Here is a 20,574-nt window from a genome sequence, read left to right as displayed (position 1 = left end):
TACCTATACAAATAACGAAATATCCGTTTTCGATTAAAAATCCGGCTGGATTTCGATTTTATAGTAGAGACACAACCTTGATCACTGCTCAACTGGCTCTATTTTACATGTTGACTCTATCTGTTTAAAGGTGCCGTTGTTGAATATTGACCTCAAAGGTTCAAGTCAATATATGATTTGCATAACGAATCTTGCTGTTTTTCTTGCCCTCTTTGGGACGAGCAGAGGAAAACCCTGGGAGCGATCAAGTTGGAACGGACTAGTCCGGATTACCACGGCCATGGGGCAAATTTTTCTGTCCTAAACGATCGCTGTCTTTTTTAGGACACACGCCCTTTCCATGAACTTTTAACGTAAATTCCACTCGGGTTTCAACGACGTCCCTAAGACTATTCTAAGACTATTATCGTATTCCATTACGACCAATGGTGGTATAGACCGTTAAAAATGGTAACGACCGTTCAAGAAAAGGGAGATAGGCCGCAGTGCCGGGATTCCGACTAACCGGGATTGAAATATTCTTTCTAAGAACCTGTAGCCCTACGAACCAACCTGCAAGCTAGTAACAGAACAGCGGGTAACACGCCGCTCATGCACGCTGCTTTAAATCTCTTTTGTAAAAAGCATGAATGATCCGAGCAATCTAGACAGGGATGAGTCTCCCATCGATTAACACCCCTCTGCAACAGACCCAGTAGAATCTACATCTTCACTGGGTTCTCGGAGAAAACGTCACTCGGTTGGTTTATTTCCCACTGGGTTTTTCTTCTTAGTTGTAAGTAGTCTGCTACACAGCCGTTTTTAGTGTCGTCACGCAACGCGGGGGAGGAGCGTTGCGTGACGACACTAAAAACGGCTGTGTAGCAGACTAAGTTGTAAGCGGAAAGGGGTGGTAGGCCTTACATCTTTACCGGCATGACAACTCTGAACACCTTTTAAAGACTCTTTACATGTTGCAGTAACGAGAAGAATTAAATGATTTACAATTTTTTTTTTAATGCGAGATTGATCAGACCTGTACCCTCCGTATTTTGTTTTTGTCATTCAATGGTAATAGTGTTTTATATTTTTGCTTCTTTTAAACAAATATGAACGACGAAATGCACTGGTATTAATTGTAGAAGTTATGATAGAAAGTGACTGGGGAAGCAAAAAATCAGCCGGGTAGAAAAAAACTATTCGCCGGGTATCGGGAGGCTGAATTAAACCAGTGGGTAGGGTTTCAATGGGTCTGTTACAGAGGGTGTCGATTAGCTCTTCTACAAAGTGGGCTAGTAGACCGGGCTTACGTAATCAACATCTTAGATTTTGACGTTTCTCGAGTATGTTGACCTTCAGAGCGTAAAAAAAATGGATGAGGTCAAAACATGCAAATCGTTGACGCAACTACAGTGTAGAAACAACTGACGCAGCGTAGCATGTCAGATTTTAAAAACAACTAAATTTGCAACTTGAGGTCATTTGAGCGACATATAGAAACTATTGACAGTACTTGGTTGGAACTGAATGCACGTTGAACAGACTGGATCCAAAATACAAGCTGGACAGATCACAGATCATGATCATTCCGCTTTGGTTATTCGTTCTGTTATTTTGCGTCGGCAATGATACCTTTGCACACCTCAACTCCCCGCAGCTGGCTCCGAAAAGCCGAAGACATGCTCGCCATGCTAGCGATCAGTGCAACAACTTTCTTGAAAGCCCCTTTAGTTTCTGCTCTGTGGCAGGTTACAATGAAACTTTTAAATTCCCCGCTGTCTTATCTGGGGTTAAACTTCAAAGAGCAGCCAAAGGAATCGCCAATATCTTCAAAAATGCGTGCTCGAACAGTGGTCAGTCAGGTCAGGTATTGGCTATGACAATGAGGTGCTCATTTTTTTCTTCCACAGTGCTCCAACGGAGAACGTGTCTATCCATGCAAGCGAGTTTGCAACGAGTTTCTGAAGCAGTGTGTAAAAGGAATACCTGAGTTTTGGTTTGACTCTATAGTAGCTTTCTGTCACGTTCTTCCAGATGAGGACTCGAGTAGCGGCAAGTGTCATGAACCGCCTAACTTCTCTGTGGCAAATGACAGTAATAAAGGTGGGTAGAATATATTCATACACCGCACTTAGTCTTAGCAGAAATTTGGTACATCTACCTCGTACACCACAGAGCTATTTCGATGTAAAAAAAAAAACTGAAGCTTTTAGATTAGATTAACCAACTTCCTGTTTTAAACTGTCGGCGTTTAATGATGCCGTGGAATGTGTGAAATATTTATCGGGCACTGTCATTACATAGCCCGGCGTATTGAAAGACCCTGAAACCGAGTATCTAACAATTATAGTAGCAAACTAAAGCACTCCATTAACTTTTCATTCAGTGTTATTCTTTTGATCCTCTGCTTGTTGTACTATATGATGTGAACATAATTAAACTGGCTACTTATGGCCATGGGCTGGTCGATTGCTGTCGACTTCGTCTCGGTCCATGAAAACGCAACAAAAAGAATTTGACCAAAATCCAAGGTCTTTCTTAGCCGAACTAGCTTGTCCAACTGAACGCATAAATATTTCATACCTAAGTTCGGTGGGGATTGAGACACCAAAAGTTTAAATTAGTTTTATTAGTTGAGTTGCTAAAGCAATGCCACGGTACAGAGAGACCTAACATGCGAAGATCAAAGAGCCAAGACTGAATACGGCAAACCTTTGGATTTCTTTACGAGGGCTCGAATTCAAGCTAAAAATTAAATTTGTATCTTAACAGTTGTTTTTCGCTGACCCCTGTGGGTGGGATGGGTGAAATGAAGATTACTTCTGAGTTCAGAATGAAAAGACAGGAAGTTTGTTTGTCTGATGACTTAGACTTTGACAGTAATATAGTCAAACATGCGAAACCTGGCATCTTCGTAGGGTTATGTGAAATGAACTGTGAGAGGGGCCAAAGTGCTTCTTCCTCCAAATTATAAATAGCACGTAGCATAAGTACCAAAGGGACAAAACCAAGCGACAACTTTGCCTGACAGTTTTTTTTTTTTTCATAAAATAATATCAGTATATGATACTATTAATCAGTCAGGTGGGGAGGCGATCGAGTCCAGATTAAAATTTCTTTTCTGCTCTATAAATCATAAACTAGTGGTGAATTAAGAAGTTCTGGGTTTATCCTAATGCGCCAAAGTTTATTTTATTTTCTTTACGCAAAGCATAAAATTTCGCGTTACAGGCCAGTAACAAACTTCATCCCGCCAAAACCCTATCCATTCTTAGAGTGCCCCCAAGCACTAAACAGAAAGCTAATAAGAGATTACTGGTGGCATAGCTTTGAGTCTTGGTGCGTTCTTCAATTTTAATTTAGCCAATCCAAGCCAGAACGGAGTTCGAAACATGTTTCTTAGTTAAAAAAATTCCGAAAGAAACAGTGATATACATGGTGACGCTCTTTCCACAATTAATCCTCACCGCACCACTGACAGTATAATTATATAAAATACTCTCTCAGGTCCTCTCTACCGGGGCTGCCAAGAACTGATTATTCCAGCGTGTAAGAATCTTGGCGTATCCAACCACACTCTTGTATCTGTTGAACAACAAAAGAGGTTATACAAGGTCGCATACAATAAAGAGTACAAGGCAGAAGATTTGGAGACCGATTTTCCTCCAATGCTACAAAAACAATTTAAGAAGTATCCAGGGTGTAAGGAAAACTTAAAGAAGCTTTATTGTGGAGATTTCTTACCGCCTTGTTTCCCGGATGAAGGGCCCGAAGATCCCGGATTTTACACCATCTGCCAGTCTGTGTGTAATGAGATCACAGAAGTCTGCCCAGATTTCTTCAGGTACTCGAAGTAAAATAAATATACATTAATAATGATAATAGAAATAATAATAATCATGACGATAGATTGAATTGAAAACCTGAGGATTAAGATTAGAATTGCATTGTTACAGAAGACTACTACGCTTTTAGGAACCGCCAAGATTTTGAGGATGGTGCATGTCTTGATTTTCAATCAAGTATCGGTAGAGTGTCCCCAAGGGCCCTTGGTCATTTGTCATGACTCGCTCCCTTGGTGTTAACAGCCAGAACTCAGAGTTAAATGGATACCGTATTTATTCGATAAACCGCCATGGGCGCTTATTAAATTTTTGGACCTTGAGAATGGGCGCTTATTAGAGGTGGGCGCTTATTCAAGGCTGGGCGCTTATTAAACTTTCACTATTTTCAGCAAGTGTAGTATGTTTGTTTTGCAACAAAACAATTAATGGTAATTACAAAACGCGAAGATGTAACAATGCAAGGTTTCTGTAAAATACTCTGAAGAACTTCGGGGAAGTCTCTTATTAGTACTTATTCATTTTTTTTGTTTTCGGGGTGGGAGAGGGAAGGGGGTAGGGTGGGGGTGGGATGAGCGCTTATTTGAATTTAAGTGGACAGGCGAGGGGGTGGGCGCTTATTCGAGGCTGGGCGCTTATTTACTTTTTCAGCCTTTTGGATGGGCGCTTATTCGACGCGTGCTCTAATTCGATATTGGGCGCTTACAAACAATCTTGATCAGTTGCTCCTCCTTCGTCCCATGTTTACGGTAAATTTTTTTTGTGGAATCCGGAATCCTGGTCTTTGGATCTAGGAATACAGCTCAAGGAATCCAGAATCGAATGGAAATCGGAATCCAAGTTGCACTGACAAAGACTGAAATCCGGTACCTGGAATCTGGAATCCACGACTTGCTATCCAGAATCCAAGACTGTCTTGGATTCACTTACATGGGGCGGTCGTCCTAAACGACATAGCGTCTAAGGCAGTAAGACATATTAGGGCCATTTATACGAGGAAAAATAAGACGCGTCTTACATAAGACGCGTCTTAAATAAGACGCGAACTGTACCATTTATACGAACATGTCTTATCTAATAAGACGCGTCTTAGCTAAGCCGCGTCTTATTTTAGACGAAATGTGCCGTTTATACGGAAAGTTCGCGTCTTATTTTTCCTCGTATAAATGGCCCTTATGTGTTAGAACCTAGCCTAACCTGACCGTCTGTTTGTGATCTGATTTGCAGGAACGATTACTTCGATGCAGAATACTGCAGTTTTGCCGGCAAGGGAACCACCACTCATGGTTATTGTCGACGTACAGACTGGCCATCTCCATTCTCCTGGGTTCGCTTTCTTCCTGGTTAGTTTATTCTCCTTCCTGCGAACGCACTGACGTATGTTCTGTCATCGGTTGACTCTCCACCCGGGCAGTGAGAAGGGTCGACCGGAAATACATCTACGTTTGTAGGGTTTGCAGAGTAATTATTCTCTGACAGTAGGAAATAAGGAACAAATTAGGTACTGTAAAATGCCGCTTATAAGTTTTGGGCTTTTATTATATAGACACGAGTGTTTTACTGGAAAATATACCACTCGTAAAATTCATAAAAACTACATCCGGGACCCGAGTGGTTTATTTTCGATAATCTCACACGTGAGTTTATCGATGACGTAATTTTGGTAATTTCGCTCTATTATTTTATTGATGCCATTTTGTCTATATAATAAAAAGAACATTACATGGCGGCTTGAAGATATGAATTTTATTTTCTCGTTGCAAAAACAATATTTTACGAACGAGCGCAGCGAGTGAGTAAAATATTGTTTTGCCACTCGAAAATAAAATTCTCATCTTCGCGCCGCAGTGTAATTTCCTCTACATACATCTTTGAAAGGGTTTTTAGGAGGCCTTATACCGTATTTACCGCCCTCGAATAAACGCCACACCTAAAAAGAATAATCTGGCGTTTACTCCAGGATAATAGGGACCTTAAGATCCGACGACAGCGACGGCAACGGGAACGTCAAAGAACAATAGGTTTAATTAGCAAAACAACAATTTTGCACGTTCATCTCGCTTTTTTGTACATTTGTTTGCCGTCACTGCATAACTACGACGTGAAAATGCCTAATTTCACGTTGTACAAAGGAAGTACACAAGTGACGACGAAATTTCTTCTCTCTTTCTGCACTTGGCTATGGTTCTTAGGAATTCAACTTTAGGATTGTTCGCCTACATTTGAAAAAGTTAGTGACTTGGAGTAATCGCGATGAAGATTGAAAGAACAAGAATTTACTTTTTCAGCGACGTTTTCTCTGCCGTCGCCGTCCTCGGATCTTAAGGTCCCTAATAAGACAAACTTCGGTACAACTTAGTAATTTACACCATCCAGACATCTAGGATTCTATCTCAGCAAAATAAGGGAGACACTGGAACCTCTAAATTACATAACATTTAGAAACGACTTACAATAACTATTGTCAGTGATTTTAAAAAGGGTGATTTCGAAATAAACGCCGCTGTCGAATAAACGCCGCATCGCAAACGCTAAAAATTTAATTAACGCCTCGGCGTTCAATGGAATAAATACGGTAAACCGAGGGGCCTATAACCGGAATAGAAATTAAAAAAACGCTACGAGACAGGCTATAGCAGTGCTGATAAAAATACGTTCTGCTTTTACCGATTTTTAATTAAGCTTCAAGACTTCACAATGAATCGAATTTATTTCAATACAAGTTAGAGAGGGGCTTTGCGCGCGGGAGGCTTAAGGCCGATACACACGAGGGATTTTGCTCCCGGAGCATGCTCTAGGGGCACGCTCCGGGAGCAAAGCTCCTCCGTGTGTACCAACGATTTTATGGTATACTTCATCTTCGGGAGCAGAATTTCCACCCCGCAAAATGCTCCACGATATTTAAGCGGTTAAATATTTGGGAGCAAGCTCCCGGGGCAAATTGAGCGAACTTGAAAACGCTCCCTCGTGTGTATTGACACGTGTGAAATTAGCCCGGAGCATGCTCTGGGAGCAAAACTCCTCGTGTGTATCGGCCTTTACAATCGGATGGCGTTTTGGGGGCATACAACTAACTGGGGGGCTCAATTAAGCGGCAAACGGTGTAGCTCTATACCTGAAGAATTTAATTTTATTCAATTTCTCTTTCAGGATTAGAAAACCGATCAACAAAAGAACCCCCTGACACCAAAGGTCCCAAATCCAAAGCATGGATCATTGCAGTAGCAATTTTGGTTCCTGTCATCATTGTGGGCCTCTTTGTGGTAGGAGCTATCTGGTGGAAATGGCGGAGCGTTGGAAAGCAAACAGGGTACCAAAAGCAAAACGATGATATGGCTCCTCTGGAAGGGGCAATGGAGCTTTGAGTCTTTTTCTGTCCACTCTTAATAGTTTCACTTAGCTGTCAGATCAGGGAATCAGATAGACGCGCCTTATAGGATAGTTTGAGGGAAAAATGAACGAATAAAATTACAAACGGAACCGAGTCAAAAAATGAAAGAACTGCTACGTATTATAGGGGCCCAATAAAATGAGAGGTTTTGTTGCCGGGCTTCTGAAATAGGACGCACTCCTTCTCATGTATGGAATGTGAATAAGTACTTGCAGCAGAATCTGTATCACAACGAGATCCGCAAGAGAGTATGAAAGTATCTATTACTCTCTTGATCATGGACATCCTCTCCTCTGAGGTCCCTAATTTTTATAATAAGCCGTTTATTAGAACAATGTAATTCTCCCTTTAGAGACTTCCAATCTTTATCATAATTTCGTAAAATGCTTCCGTTAGAGTGATTTTCGTATGACCTTGAAAAATGGTTTCCGTAAGTGTTCGGTAATTATCAGCCAATAGGTAAAAACGTCACGAAGCATGGACTTGTTGTTTTCCCTCCAAAGAAATTCCTAAGTTGAAAAAAGTTATCTTTCGATTGTCCAGTGCAGGAGTACTGGTCCAATCGTACTGCTGAACTGTAGAATGACGTCAAGGCGAAGAATCGCAAATGCTGTATTTGTTCGATTACCCAAACAAATCTATCTTTTTGCCTTCATTTCCTATATTTGTTTTGTTTTATTGTTTTTTTTTTTTTTGCATCATCACTTAAGGGTCCTACGAGATCACTCTAGCTTCAACTACACTAGCACTCCCCATTGGTGACTCTGAGTTTGTTTAAGACAGGTCCATAGTTACAGGAGTAATCCTACAGTAAACGCCTTCAAAGTGAAATTTTTAGAAGTAAAGTCGCAGTAAAAAGAAATGACTAACTTTCTTCTTGCGTTAATCAGTTTATCCCTATCGATGACAATAGAACAATTGCACGATGACGTCATTTTACTACAACTAGAAGAATCCTTGAGTTTGTTGTTTTCTTGTGCAAATTAAGGCTATTGTTCTTTAATCCTCAGCGGAATTGACAAATTTAAATAACAAAGCAAAACCGAAATGAATTCTGGTCGTTGTGGTCAAATATCGTCATCGTGCAATTGCCCTATTTCCCATTGAAAAGGCTTTACAGGGTGGTAGCATTTATAAGAACAATCAATCAAAAAAATTGCTAACCCGGAAACCAGGCGTAAACTTCTACGACGTCTGAGGAACGAGGGTAGAAATTCGATACTTATAACGTGTCACTACTCAGTCTTCTTCCAGCCTTTATTAGGGTTGTCAAGCATTGCGTGACGACCCTAATAACAGCTGCGAGGGAGACTAGTGACGACTCAGATCTGCTGTTCCAAGGCCGATTTGCACTAACCCGGGGCTAAATATTAATCCCGGTTTCTTTTTCTTCTGTTACAAAACTTTGTCCCGGGATAATTTTCTCGATTCTTTTTACACTATCCAATCATCAAATCGTATGCAAAAAGAATTAATTAACACTGAAATTGCTTTTTAAGCTTTCAGACCTGAAGTGCCAGGACACGTAAGCAGTACCGAATAGGCCATTTGCGAGTTACCTCAAGCCTCTGTTTCAAAGCGAGGCTAAGTGAGAAGCAATTGAAATGAAAATGATTTGATATTGTCAAGCAAATAAAACTCATTTTCACAACATAGGATTTGCACTTAGCCTTGCGTAATAGTGAGCGGTTTTGAAACTTGTTTCCTTAGATTAAGATAATCTGCTTCCAAAATTTTAATTAAATGTTATCATTTTTCGATTTTGGTTACTTTAAGGTCTCTTTGGAAACGTGTATACATGAAAAGACGTCCTGGACCAAAGTATTGAGAAGAATAAACAATCAAGGGCACTCCCAATCTGACTTTTGCTTTTAAAGCATATTGAGACAAATACTACTTGCTTTTTTCTTATTTGTTTCAATTCAATAAACTCTCATTTAAATGTTTGCGTTTTTTGTCTCCAGACCAGGAAAGTTAAACCTTAGTCCTACAGGTTTCACCTTAGTTGACGCTCTACTATGAAGCGATACTAAATACTTCCCTATACAGAAGACGCTAATTAGTCGCAGGGTATTCTCTCATTTAAATGCCGTATTTCTCTCTATTTTTCCAAGCAATATTCAGTTTATAAAGTTAATTAAAATAGACATATAACGCAGAAATATAATTGCTTATTGACATTATTGTTAAATATACTAAGGTAGGAAATTACCATGACTTCCAAGCATGTAATTTCAAGCTATAACACCGGACCTTACTAGCAAAGACAATTGTCACTGAAGGCTGACAAATTATGCGTAAGCAGCCATACTGACTTATGATCGAGATTGGGACATGAATTAATAAACTCCTCCCGACAAAAAATTATGTCAGCATTTTCAAATTGTGATTCCTATGAGGAGGTTCTATGAAATCGAAGATGAAATTCATTTTCTAATCCATTGCCCAAAATATTTTACTCTTAAAAAGTATAGTTTCTGTTAAATACAGATTCATCCCCCTGATTTTTAAGCAGGTGCCATGCGGACCTGTTGGTTCAAACTGATGAACCCTGAAGAGGGTTATTAAGAGAAATTTTCTGCTTTCATTTCAGAGCAATGCAGCTATAATTCTTTATCCAGATTATCTGTGATAAATACCACTGTTTTTCTTTTTCACTATAAATAACTTTTGCAATACTATAAATAACAATATTTATAGTCATGCAAATAAGAAATTGCGTAAAAATCTTTTCTTAAAAACATAATTTAAAGAAATTTTTAAAAAATTTAAAAAATAATCGACGTTTCGACGTTTTCAGACGTCATTAGTCAAGTAAAAAAATGCAGTACGAATGTTACATAAATACAAGAAAAACAATAGTTCATTAACCCTTCAAGTCCCAATAGTGCTCAAAATTAATTTTCTCCTAACGATATCCATAGACCATCATGAGCAAAGTCTATGAGAATTAACAAAATGATCACAAAGAGAAAAATATTTGATCTTATACCAAATTCTCTCAACCAATTCTTCAAGGAAATGTATGGATATCAGTTTGGAGAATTTGTATGTGGATATTGGGGCTTAAAGAGTTAAAAAGAAATGTTACGCTCGTGAAGGCAATATCTTAAAGGAAATGTGCACTAACGAAACTTTAACACTGATATGAACAACAATTTTTTCTCAGTTTGCAGTTGGGATTTGATGGGAGATAGCGATTAAAAGTTAATTTTTTACATTATTATTTCGTTTTTTTGGTAGTTTCGTTTCTCTCCAGTGTACTCAAACCCTTAACGAGTCACTCCTTGTGAACGGAGGTCTTGTTGCTGTATCAATACTGTACTATACAAACGGCATGGATGGAATGTAGAGTGTTTTCACATGACGTCACGCCATATTGGTGTCCCAGAACAATGAAACGGCCGCCATGTTGGTGTCCCAAACCAATCCTGTGGGAGTTTAACTCTTTTCTTATGCAAACGTTTTCTTTTGTTCCAATAAATTTGCATAGATGCTGGCCCCGTAAAAGGAAACACTCTATAGCATGGATGTTTCTAAAAGGAGTATTGTGTAAGTGATATATACGACATTTTTAGAGGGAGTGGCTTTCTTGCGATGGCGGAAAGCTTTGAATATCAAAATGAGTCAAGCTAAGAATAGTACAAGAGAAGCTTAAATATTGAGTGCTACACCCTTCAGAGACATAAGCCTTCGTCGCAAATGTTCTGAAGAAAAGTCAGGAGCCAGCCATGTTTTATTTTAGCGAGGCTTTGATCGTTTCCTGTCTTCTATGCTTTTTTACGCCTCTGCTATGTCACCGTGCTGACGGCGATCCCTGCGAAAGCCTTTTAAACACACCATTTGAAATTTGCAAGGAAGCGGGTTATGAAACGATGGTTCCGTATCCGATAGATGCCACAGAGGAGAGTAAAGAAGAATATGCGCTCGACATGAAAAAAACTATCGAGATAATGAAGAGTAAAAACTGTGCGGCAAGCGGCCTTGTTGAGGCCATAGAGTGTTCACTTTTTGCTCCAAAGTGCAATTCTCTGGGAGATCCAATCTTCCCTTGCAGAAGAGTGTGCGCAGAATACCTAAAACAGTGCAAGAAAGAGTTGCATTCTTTTGACTTGCATGAATTGATACCGCATTGTCTTCTACTTCCAAATGAAACTTCCAGTTGTACCCAGTGCTTTTTTCCTCCGAACTTCACCACAAGCAGCGACCCCGAACCAGGTGAGTCAACTAGCCAAGAAAAACTAATGATGTGTAAGAAAAAAGTCCAAAATAATAAAATCACGAAATCAATATCTTTTTGAGACACGCTCAGAGTTCCGCACTTCAATCTTTGCCCGATATTTGCTCGTTCTCACCTTAGCCAAAGAGAAGTGTATGGTTTCTCCGCCTTTAAAGCTTTTAATTCTGAAAAACAAATTAACTACAGAGCCCACACGCGTTCGAGAATTCTCGAGCCTTTAGCTGCATACAATTTCGGCATGTTTAGTTGATATTTCTTAGTGTTTAAGTTACATTTGTTTTGGTAATATCCTGTCATTTGTACTTATCTCTTCTTGTATACCTGTTATTGCCCTTCTTTTATTTTAATTTGTGTCCCTCTCTCTCTGTTTATTGTATTGTACTTTGAGATACATGTATATAGCTTAAATAAACAATTTAGAAAAAAATGACGGTTATATAAAATCCTCTTTCATCAGTACATATGGGAGATAAATTTTCAAGCTTTGTGCTGTCGTAGGAAATTTATTTACTTTTATCGCCAAGATATTGTATACAGTAACGACACGTGTACGACTTTGTTCATATTGAATCTTTAAAGTCCATATCACCAGGTGGGTAATCAGACTTTCAATTCGTCTTTGGAAATTGACTATTATTTTCCATTTTACACCTTGATGGTATAGTTAGGCTAATAAGCATTCTCCAATGCAAGGAAGGAACGGTTAGCGGATTGTAGTTAAACAGGTTTTTGTTGCATGCAAGCACGAGCGAGATTTGAAGCAATGTACTGTCAATATAATAATTTTATACTGATCCGTCACCCATCAAGGATGAGGACCTTTAAGTTCCTTGAGTGACCAACATCAAGTGAACTTGCTCCTAAGAATATCAATACATAATCGGAAGACGGGGAAATGAGAATTGATAAGGGGGAATGCTTTGGTCTTTTCTAAACTAATAGGTATATTGGACCCGAAAGGGTTAACCCACACTGTGACCAATATTCTTCAGGTTGTTTTCCTTACATTTCCTGTGAGATTGCTAGATGAGGAAGACCGTTTTTAAGTTGGTTGTGTTTTTAGTTCCATTCTTTATTCTTGATTTAGATCAGGAGCCTCGTACTATGAGGAAGAAGGCCTCTTTACTTGAATGTTTTGTTTTCATATATTGTTCATGAGACGCCAGAATACGCAGTCACCACCAAAAATAGATTGTTTTGAGTACACAAAACAATCCCTGCTTAAATCAAACCATCAAAAATATACTTGCCAAATTTTTATACGCAAAAAAATCCCGGAATTGAAAATTTCTTCAAAGCCAAAAAATCCTTCGATCATCCCTGTAGCGTCACTTGCGACTCCGCAGCACCTCCCCTGGGCGCGTGCATACTGAGATATAATAGGAAACGACCAAGGGGCAATATAAGTAAAGAAAAAACGCCGGAGATCTAAATGTTGGTCATTTCCTAATGTGGACAAGCGGAATTTCCACAGTCTGATCGAATTATAACTGCTAGATGTACAGTCGAGAATCATTGACATTGATCTGAATTTTATTTTACTTTGACAATTACACATAATGGCCTGAGTGGTTACGGCTTGGCGGGGGACTAGAAACTCATAGTAGCCTGTTCCAGGCGTTCAGATAGTGGGGAGCGGTGCGAAGTAAAAAGGAGCGCGAAAAAATAAAAGCGAGGGAGGAGCCGAGGGTTCCCGCACCTCTCTCCCCAGTCCCCCTCTACTTTTCATCGCTTTCAAGCTTTACTCTGCACCGCTCTCCACTATCTGGACGCTTGGAACAGGCTAATGTCATAGCAATTTAATAGCCATTCCGCCACTATCGTTGATTAGAATGTTCTTCGGTCGATCAACCTTCTTCTACTCGGCTATGCTTGTAAATAGCTACAATCGGCGACAAAATGAGTTGAGACACTTCGCCCAAAACTGGGCTTTTTTACGTTTTATTAACTTCAAAAGGAGGAAATATAATATATATATATGTCTCAATAATTTTGTCGCCGATTGTAGCCAGTTGGTTATCCCCTGCCAGTTGGATTTTTATTCCTACATGCTCTACTCTGTACAGTGGAACCTCGATTTAACAAACCTCTGCATCACGAAGTCCTCGACATAACGGACGATTCTCTTACTCAAATAAAAGTAAAACATATTAAACAGAATCTCCATCCAACGAAACCTCGTGAAAGCGAACAAATTTCGTCCGTCCCTTTGGCCGTTCGTTAAATCGAGGTTCCACTGTATATGGGAAATTGGTAGGAGCAGCCAAGCCCCGGGGGAGGGACTCCGCATATGAAAAAGTGGGGATGCTCGTCGTCTCGCTTAGGGGTATAAATTTCGGATTTTCGTCTCGCTTAGGGTGTTTTGGGCAAAAAGCCATCATATTTAGCCGTGAAGGACTCGTTTAGGGTTGCACGTGAAAAAAATATAAAAATATATATATTGTCTGTGTTTTAACATGGTCTCTTTTAGGGGTCAAAAAAAGCTTGGGCCACGCCCAGATGGGTCTCCTTTAGGGGTTTGATTCAAAATTTCCGACGAGCATCCCCACCCCTTTCATATGCGGAGTTCCCCCCCGGGAGCCAAGCCCTCTTGCATTATCATGACAAACTCAGTTTTCTTATTTTCTATAAACAATATGACTAATGTTATCTTACAGGGCCACTCGATCAGGGTTGCGTGCAGCTTATTATCCCAGCTTGTAAGAACTTGAATTTGTACAGCCACACCCTAACTTCACTTGAAGTGCAAAAAGATGAGTACGAGTTCTTTTACGAAAAGAACTATACAAAGAACCATGCTGAAACGGGATTCCCTGACCTCGTGCAAGAAATGCTTGATTTGCACCCTAAATGTGCAGAAAATATCAAGAAGTTGTTCTGTGGACAGCATTTTCCGCCGTGTTTTCCTCATGAAGGTCTTCGTCTTTACAGCTTATGCCGGCCTCTCTGTGATGCAATTGCCAGAGACTGCCCTGAGTTCTTCATGTAAGACTGGCGTTTTTAGTCTTCGTAGGCCTCAAAGCGGTGCTGTAGGCCTGTTCCTATTGTGCTCGTAAAATACACAAAGAGACTAGAATGCCAAAACGTTGCTTCTAAAATTTCAAAAGTTGCATCCGAAATTTCTGAATGTTTTTGTATAAACGTAAACTTAAAGCTTTATTTTTCGTTCTTCTCAAAAATGCAATAATTTCTAACATTGGTGAAGAAAAATAGGTTGAAAGAAGAAAAAAGAAAAAAGAATCGCTCACAAACTATCGGAGAAAATTTAAGGATACAATTAGTTATTCATGCGGCCTGCGAAACGTGGATGAAAGGTTGCTAAACATGACCAGAGAGGAAAATCGTCTTTTGACATTTAAGAAATTCCCATAAATTGAAGTTTTCCATGAAATCGTTGGTTTTCTCGTGCTTCTCATGTGCTCCAAACCTATAATTTGCTCAAAAATTGCTCTAGGTTACTAGAACCGCAAAAAAATTGCTCCAAGAGCCAAAAGTTGCTCAAAAGTTGCCAAGCACAATCGGGAAAGGCCTATTAGTGGTAGTGCTACCAAGTGTTATGGACGTGTTTACACCAGTCATTCTCACTTGGTTTGCAAACAATATTAATAGCTAGCTTGCGAGCAACCTCTCCATTTAGGGGACTCGCGAGAAATCACGCGAGAACCGCACGCGTTCTCTTTCGGCTCGCTTCGCTCGCCACTCGAAATGGAGAGTTTACTCGCAGACTACTTTATAGCGGCCTGGTCGTCGGAAAGGTGACCAAAAACTGCCTTTGCGTTTAATCGTTTGACAGAGTTGATACTGAAAAATTTGAAAACCATGGTTAAATATGATTTTATCACACCTGGGATAATAAATTTGTTGACTGTGTTTCTCTCTTGTGGTTAATTATACAACGTTGTTAGAGTAGTTCAGCGGCGTTTATTTGGAGAAATGGGGGTACCCTCATGGTTTTACCCCTTTAACATAATTTGACCTCAAAATTTCTTTCTTTTCTGTCATTTTCCGGCGGAATTTGCCGTTTTCGCCGGGAGTCGATGCTGATGATTGGATTTTTTCTTCTAGAGACAATTTACCTGGAGCTGAGTACTGCGGCACAATGGCAAAAGGAAAGTCCCACCACGGCTTCTGTCCCAGTACACACCTACCAGAACAATTCAGCTGGCTCCCATATGCAGGTCAACTAAGATATTTAATCACTCACTCCTGATCACTCTGGCTTACTGACTGGCTGACTCACTTACTCATTCATTCACAAACTCACACTCACTCTAAATATCATATCACCCGCGGCGCGACTAGATACCTTACTAGGGCAGGGGCCTACTCATGGGCTCCGAACTAGGGGCATTGCTTCGGTTCGTTGACACCGCATATACGAGTAGAGAAGCAGGTGATATTATGCGCTTCTTATGTGGAATCAGCCTTCCATTACTCTAAATTACGTATCAATAGGCCATTTGCATGATGGCGTCATTTTACTAATATGACCAGAATCCTTCAGGGTTTTGCTTTCTTGCGCAAATTAGGGCTTTTGTTATTTAAGCCTCACTGGGGCTTACAAATTTAAATATCAAAAGAAAAACGAAAAGAATTCTGGTCGTAGTAGTAAAATGACGCCATCGTGTAAATGGCCTATTCTCACCTGTTATCCCTGGCTAAAGGAATGGCTCTTATGCATAATTACGTCAGCGTTTATCCGAGCAAATTTCACTTTGAAGCCTCGTCTGTAAGCAAAATTCTTTGCATTTGCACTCTTTTGTTGCATGGATAATAGTTCTCCTGTCTTGGGAATTAAGTATGCAAAACTTTGTTACTTAACAATTTCAAAATGAGTTTTGGTAGGGAAATCGGCTCGCCTGACGTAAACATGCATTAGGGCAATTGGCATGGAGTAATAGATATGAAGTACATAAGGCGGGAACGCATGGTGTGGGAGGTGACTGTGTGAAGTATCCCAGCGCGGGCCGAAGGGAAATGATGATATTTCTGAAAGAGAAGATGATGATATTTCCGTTGTTTGTTTTAAGGTTACAAGGAGATTACTATAGCAATCTCTTTTTTCACGCTGGTGGGCTCGTTACGTACGCGGGCGCGCCAGGCAAACGTCTGTTTGCTTCGTTCACTCACAGGCAACATGCTCGCCAGCGTGAGAATCCTGCTACGGAACTGCAAGCATCTCCAATAGGGTTCTTCAGTCCCGTCATCACTACCGAAATTTTCACTCAATCCCGTAATCCCGTAATCCCGATGGCTATTCTCGAGATTCCGCATCTCGTGCATGCTTTCAATGTGTCTCCATGTCTCCTTTAACTTGTATTTACCGTGTTGAACTGTGTTATTTATACCTTCCTTTAATGATTTGATAGGATATTTAAATGTCACTCAATTTGGTGGTAGTTCCCACGGTTTATTGAATTTTGATACCAAATTATGCACTGAAACACACGTACCAACTCCACGATATGGCCAGTGTCTTACGAATGCGCACAACTATATTATCCCGGCACAGCTCCTTTAAACATTACATGAATTTCTTGCAGAACTGACAGAAGGTCCACGAGGGTCATCAGAAGCGACAAAAGCGACAAAAGCGGAAATCACGACGGCTGCAGTTAAATCACCGGAAACTAAGGCGTGGGCCATCACTGTAACGGTCTTGCTGGCCATAGTGGTTGTGGGCATCGTCGTTTGGGTGGTATTATGTTGGAAAATGAGTCGACTGCCAAGAAGATCAGCTTATCTAAAGCCCCCGTATACAAGACAGACCGATGTCGATAATATGCATACTCTTGCTACTCGACAAGATTCACTTGAATAAAGAAATGCTTTTAACTGCATATTCTCCAGTCTGGAAATAAAAAGCTTGTTAACGTTGAAGCACAAGTGAAATGATTTGTTACTGACACTACTTAGACTGATAAAAAGGCCGGAACGACGTCAAGGAACTGCAGAAATTCCACACTGATGACGTGTCACTACTCAGATCTATTGTGGGTAGTGCTTCTGATTGGTGTTGCCGCGAAGGAAATTTGCTCCAACCAATCAGAAGCTCTTCCCAGATCTGGGAAGTGACACGTCATCAGTATGGAATTTCTGCAGTCGTTCCTCAGACGTCATTTCTCGGGGAAACGAGGCGTCGCGAAATGTCGGCTGTTAATTAAATAGAAATAAATTAAAGGTCAAACAAAGCAAACAAAGAAGAAACCTTTCAAGGACGTCAATTATTTCGCTTCAAATTAGACAAACTTTAAACAGTGGAAGTAAAGGGGGAAAGGAAACTTTACAAAGGCGACAAAGAAGTAAGTACACTACCCTTGAAGGAAGCAAAAATCGAAACGAGCGTAAACCGTTAAAAAACTTCAGTCAGAAAAACTTTCCTACTTGCAAAATCCTGATAGAACCTAAGTTTCCGAGGGCGAACCAATCATACTTGTACTTTTTCTTGTCTCAAATGTCCTTCAACGCATATGATCCACTAAAAGATGTCGTCGCACTAAGAAAAATAGTTTTTGAGCCAAGGATTGACCTTTGACGAAAACAATACTACTGAGTCGAGAACTACGTCCTCAACTGCATGTACGTACAAGACCGGTCCGTGGTGTATTTAGATGACCGCCATCTTATACTGCAGAAGTTCAAAGAAAAACTTCACCATCTGCATTACTTGAAAGAAGAATACGGTTTAAAATATATCCGGAAGTGGACCAGTATTTGAAGATTAGCAACCACTGTACAGTGGGTTTGGAAAACAAGGGCTTAGGTCCGGTTCAGACGCCGAACTTTTCATGAACCGAACCTAATACATTAATTGAATTAGGTTCATGAAAAGTTCGGCGTCTGAATCAAATAGGAACGCCTATTTCACTCCAGGAACGGCTCAGCCATTCTTCTTGCCTTGCCTGGCCCGGGAATTTCGCCTTTGGAGCGACTTTGGAGGAGGGTCTCAATGGGGTTAACCGACAGGCGTAAAACGGCCTAAAATTTAGTCGATGGCGGTAAAAATTGAAAAATTTTGACCGTTAGCCGTAAATAGGGTAAAAAGAGTTAACCGTAAAAGAAATTGTTCCCTAGCTGGGTTTGTTAATTTAAGGAAGGTGTTAAACTCACTTTTTTTATGTTACGTTTTTTACTTCCCGGCTACTTTGACTCCGTACGCACGTTAGGCCAAGCGCCTAGCATTTAGGTGTTGACCTAGACCTAAACTCCATTTTCGTCGCTCTCTCGGAGAACTAATTTTTTCCATACCGAAAATCTGGCTTCTTGCTGGGGATTAATATTTGCGATTTTAAAGATATCGAGCCCTCGAAATACTAGTGAAACAACCCGCAGAGATATGTCACTGTTTGTAAAAGAGGGTCTCAATGGGGTGGTGGGATTTACGGTTATCGGCTAAAATTTTGGCTCGTTTACGGCTATCGGTTAGTTTTTTTCAGTTACGGTTAACAAAAAAGTTAAAAATTAACTTCTTTTGTTTCAAAAAGTTAAATATTAATTAACCTGTATTTTTTGTATCTTTAAGTCAAAATGAAGGTCTTCGGATCATCTCGGGATGAAACAAGCTATTCTTTTGAAAAATTTTAACATTTGATAGATCATACTTTTTATAACGTATTTCATTTCTAATATTATTTCATACATAGAAATGTCCGGTAGTCAATATAAAAATAATCTTCATGAAAAAGCAAAAGCGCACACGCAAACGCCCAACTCAAGGCCGGGGCGCGACATTCATTATAACAGAAATGTCCTTTTTCACACTAGAGACGGATTATTCGTGTGAGACGGGTTATCCGTTTGATGATTCGCGTCAGATAGGTAATACTTCTTTATTTGAAAATGGAATAGCTTTAATTTTGAATTAACAATCCGCCTGACTTTATCCGTCAATTTCAACGGACAGTTTGAAGACGGGATTATCCGTTGCAGATAGTCTGTGTACAGCCACCCCCTCCCCTCAGAAAAAATCGGAGAAGGGGTGTGTGTGGTGAGAGTGCGACTGTACACAGGCTAGTCTCAGACGGATATTCCATTTCAAGACCTAGCGTGAAAACGGTCAATAACAAAATCACCGTGTCCAGTGTTTTTAATGATAGCGACGGACTGTACGGAACGACTGTCTGCCGTTGCCTTGTCCGTAGGCCTCATTATTCCGCGCGGTTAATGCGTTTCGGGTCACGTGGTCCGAGCGAGTTTTTCCTCAGATACGCCACCGAAATGCCTTCACCGAGATTGCGTGGGACGACGCCGAACAGGGACTAGGCATGGAAATGTCTACCTTAGCGTCAGAGAAAAGCGGGGAATTGTTGTTTATCAGCAACGTGTTTTACAAACAGTGACATCTCTAGGTGTTCTTTCACTAGTACTTCGCCGGAGGCAATCACCTCCTGAAAATCGCAAATTTTGATCCCTAGCAAGAAGCCAGATTTTCATTATGGAAACAATTCGTTCCCCGAGAGAGCAACGGAAATGGAGTTTAGGTCTAGGTCACAACTAAAAGGCGCTTGGCCTAACGTGTGTACGGAGTCAAAGTAGCCGGGAAATAAATAACGCAACCATAAGTGAGTTTAGCACCTTCCTGAAAATTAACAAATCTATAGGGAACAAGTTTACGGTTAACTCTTTTTTTCCCTATTTACGGTTAACGGTTAAAATTTTTCAATTTTTACGGCTATCGACTAAATTTTTGGCCGTTTTACGCCTATTGGTTAGCCCCATTAAGACCCTCGTAAAACACATTGCCGATAAACAACAATTGTCTGTTTATCTCTAACGCCACGGTAGACATTGCCATGTCTAGTTCTTGTATTAAAGGTGTCTTCCCACGCAATCTCGTTCAAGGCCTTTCGGTGGCGTATCTGAGAAAAAAACTCACTCGGACCACGTGACCCGAAACTCATATAGCCGCGCGGAACAATGAGGCCTACGGACAAGGTAACAGGAGACTGAGTCGTTCTGTACAGTCTTTCGCTATCATTAAAAACGCTGGACACGGGAATTTTGTTATTGGCTGTTTTCACACTAGAGCTGTGTGCAGATGCCCCCTCCTCCACAGACACCCCTTCTCCGATGTTTTCTTATTGGTGGAGGCGGCTGTACACAGGCTATCAGAAACGGATAAT

At 40.4% G+C, this 20,574-nt stretch overlaps 1 protein-coding gene and 1 pseudogene across 1 annotated transcript; both read left to right on the top strand.

The window, feature by feature from the left end:
* The first annotated feature begins 1,384 nt into the window (after positions 1 to 1,384).
* LOC140950052 (uncharacterized) lies at positions 1,385 to 5,207 on the top strand (annotated as a pseudogene).
* Positions 5,208 to 10,857: 5,650 nt separating this feature from the next.
* LOC140950049 (uncharacterized) lies at positions 10,858 to 17,332 on the top strand. Its single transcript, XM_073399214.1, has 4 exons — positions 10,858 to 11,430; positions 14,110 to 14,437; positions 15,518 to 15,630; positions 16,996 to 17,332. Exons 1-4 carry the CDS (start codon positions 10,944 to 10,946, stop codon positions 17,271 to 17,273), a joined length of 1,206 nt encoding a protein of 401 aa, XP_073255315.1. The 5' UTR covers positions 10,858 to 10,943; the 3' UTR covers positions 17,274 to 17,332.
* Positions 17,333 to 20,574: the final 3,242 nt, after the last annotated feature.

This window comes from Porites lutea, chromosome 10, assembly GCF_958299795.1.
Source record: "Porites lutea chromosome 10, jaPorLute2.1, whole genome shotgun sequence".
NCBI classification, from domain to species: domain Eukaryota; kingdom Metazoa; phylum Cnidaria; class Anthozoa; order Scleractinia; family Poritidae; genus Porites; species Porites lutea.
The sequence above is the reverse complement of the archived record's forward strand: the minus strand, read 5'-3'. Positions and strand labels throughout refer to the sequence as shown.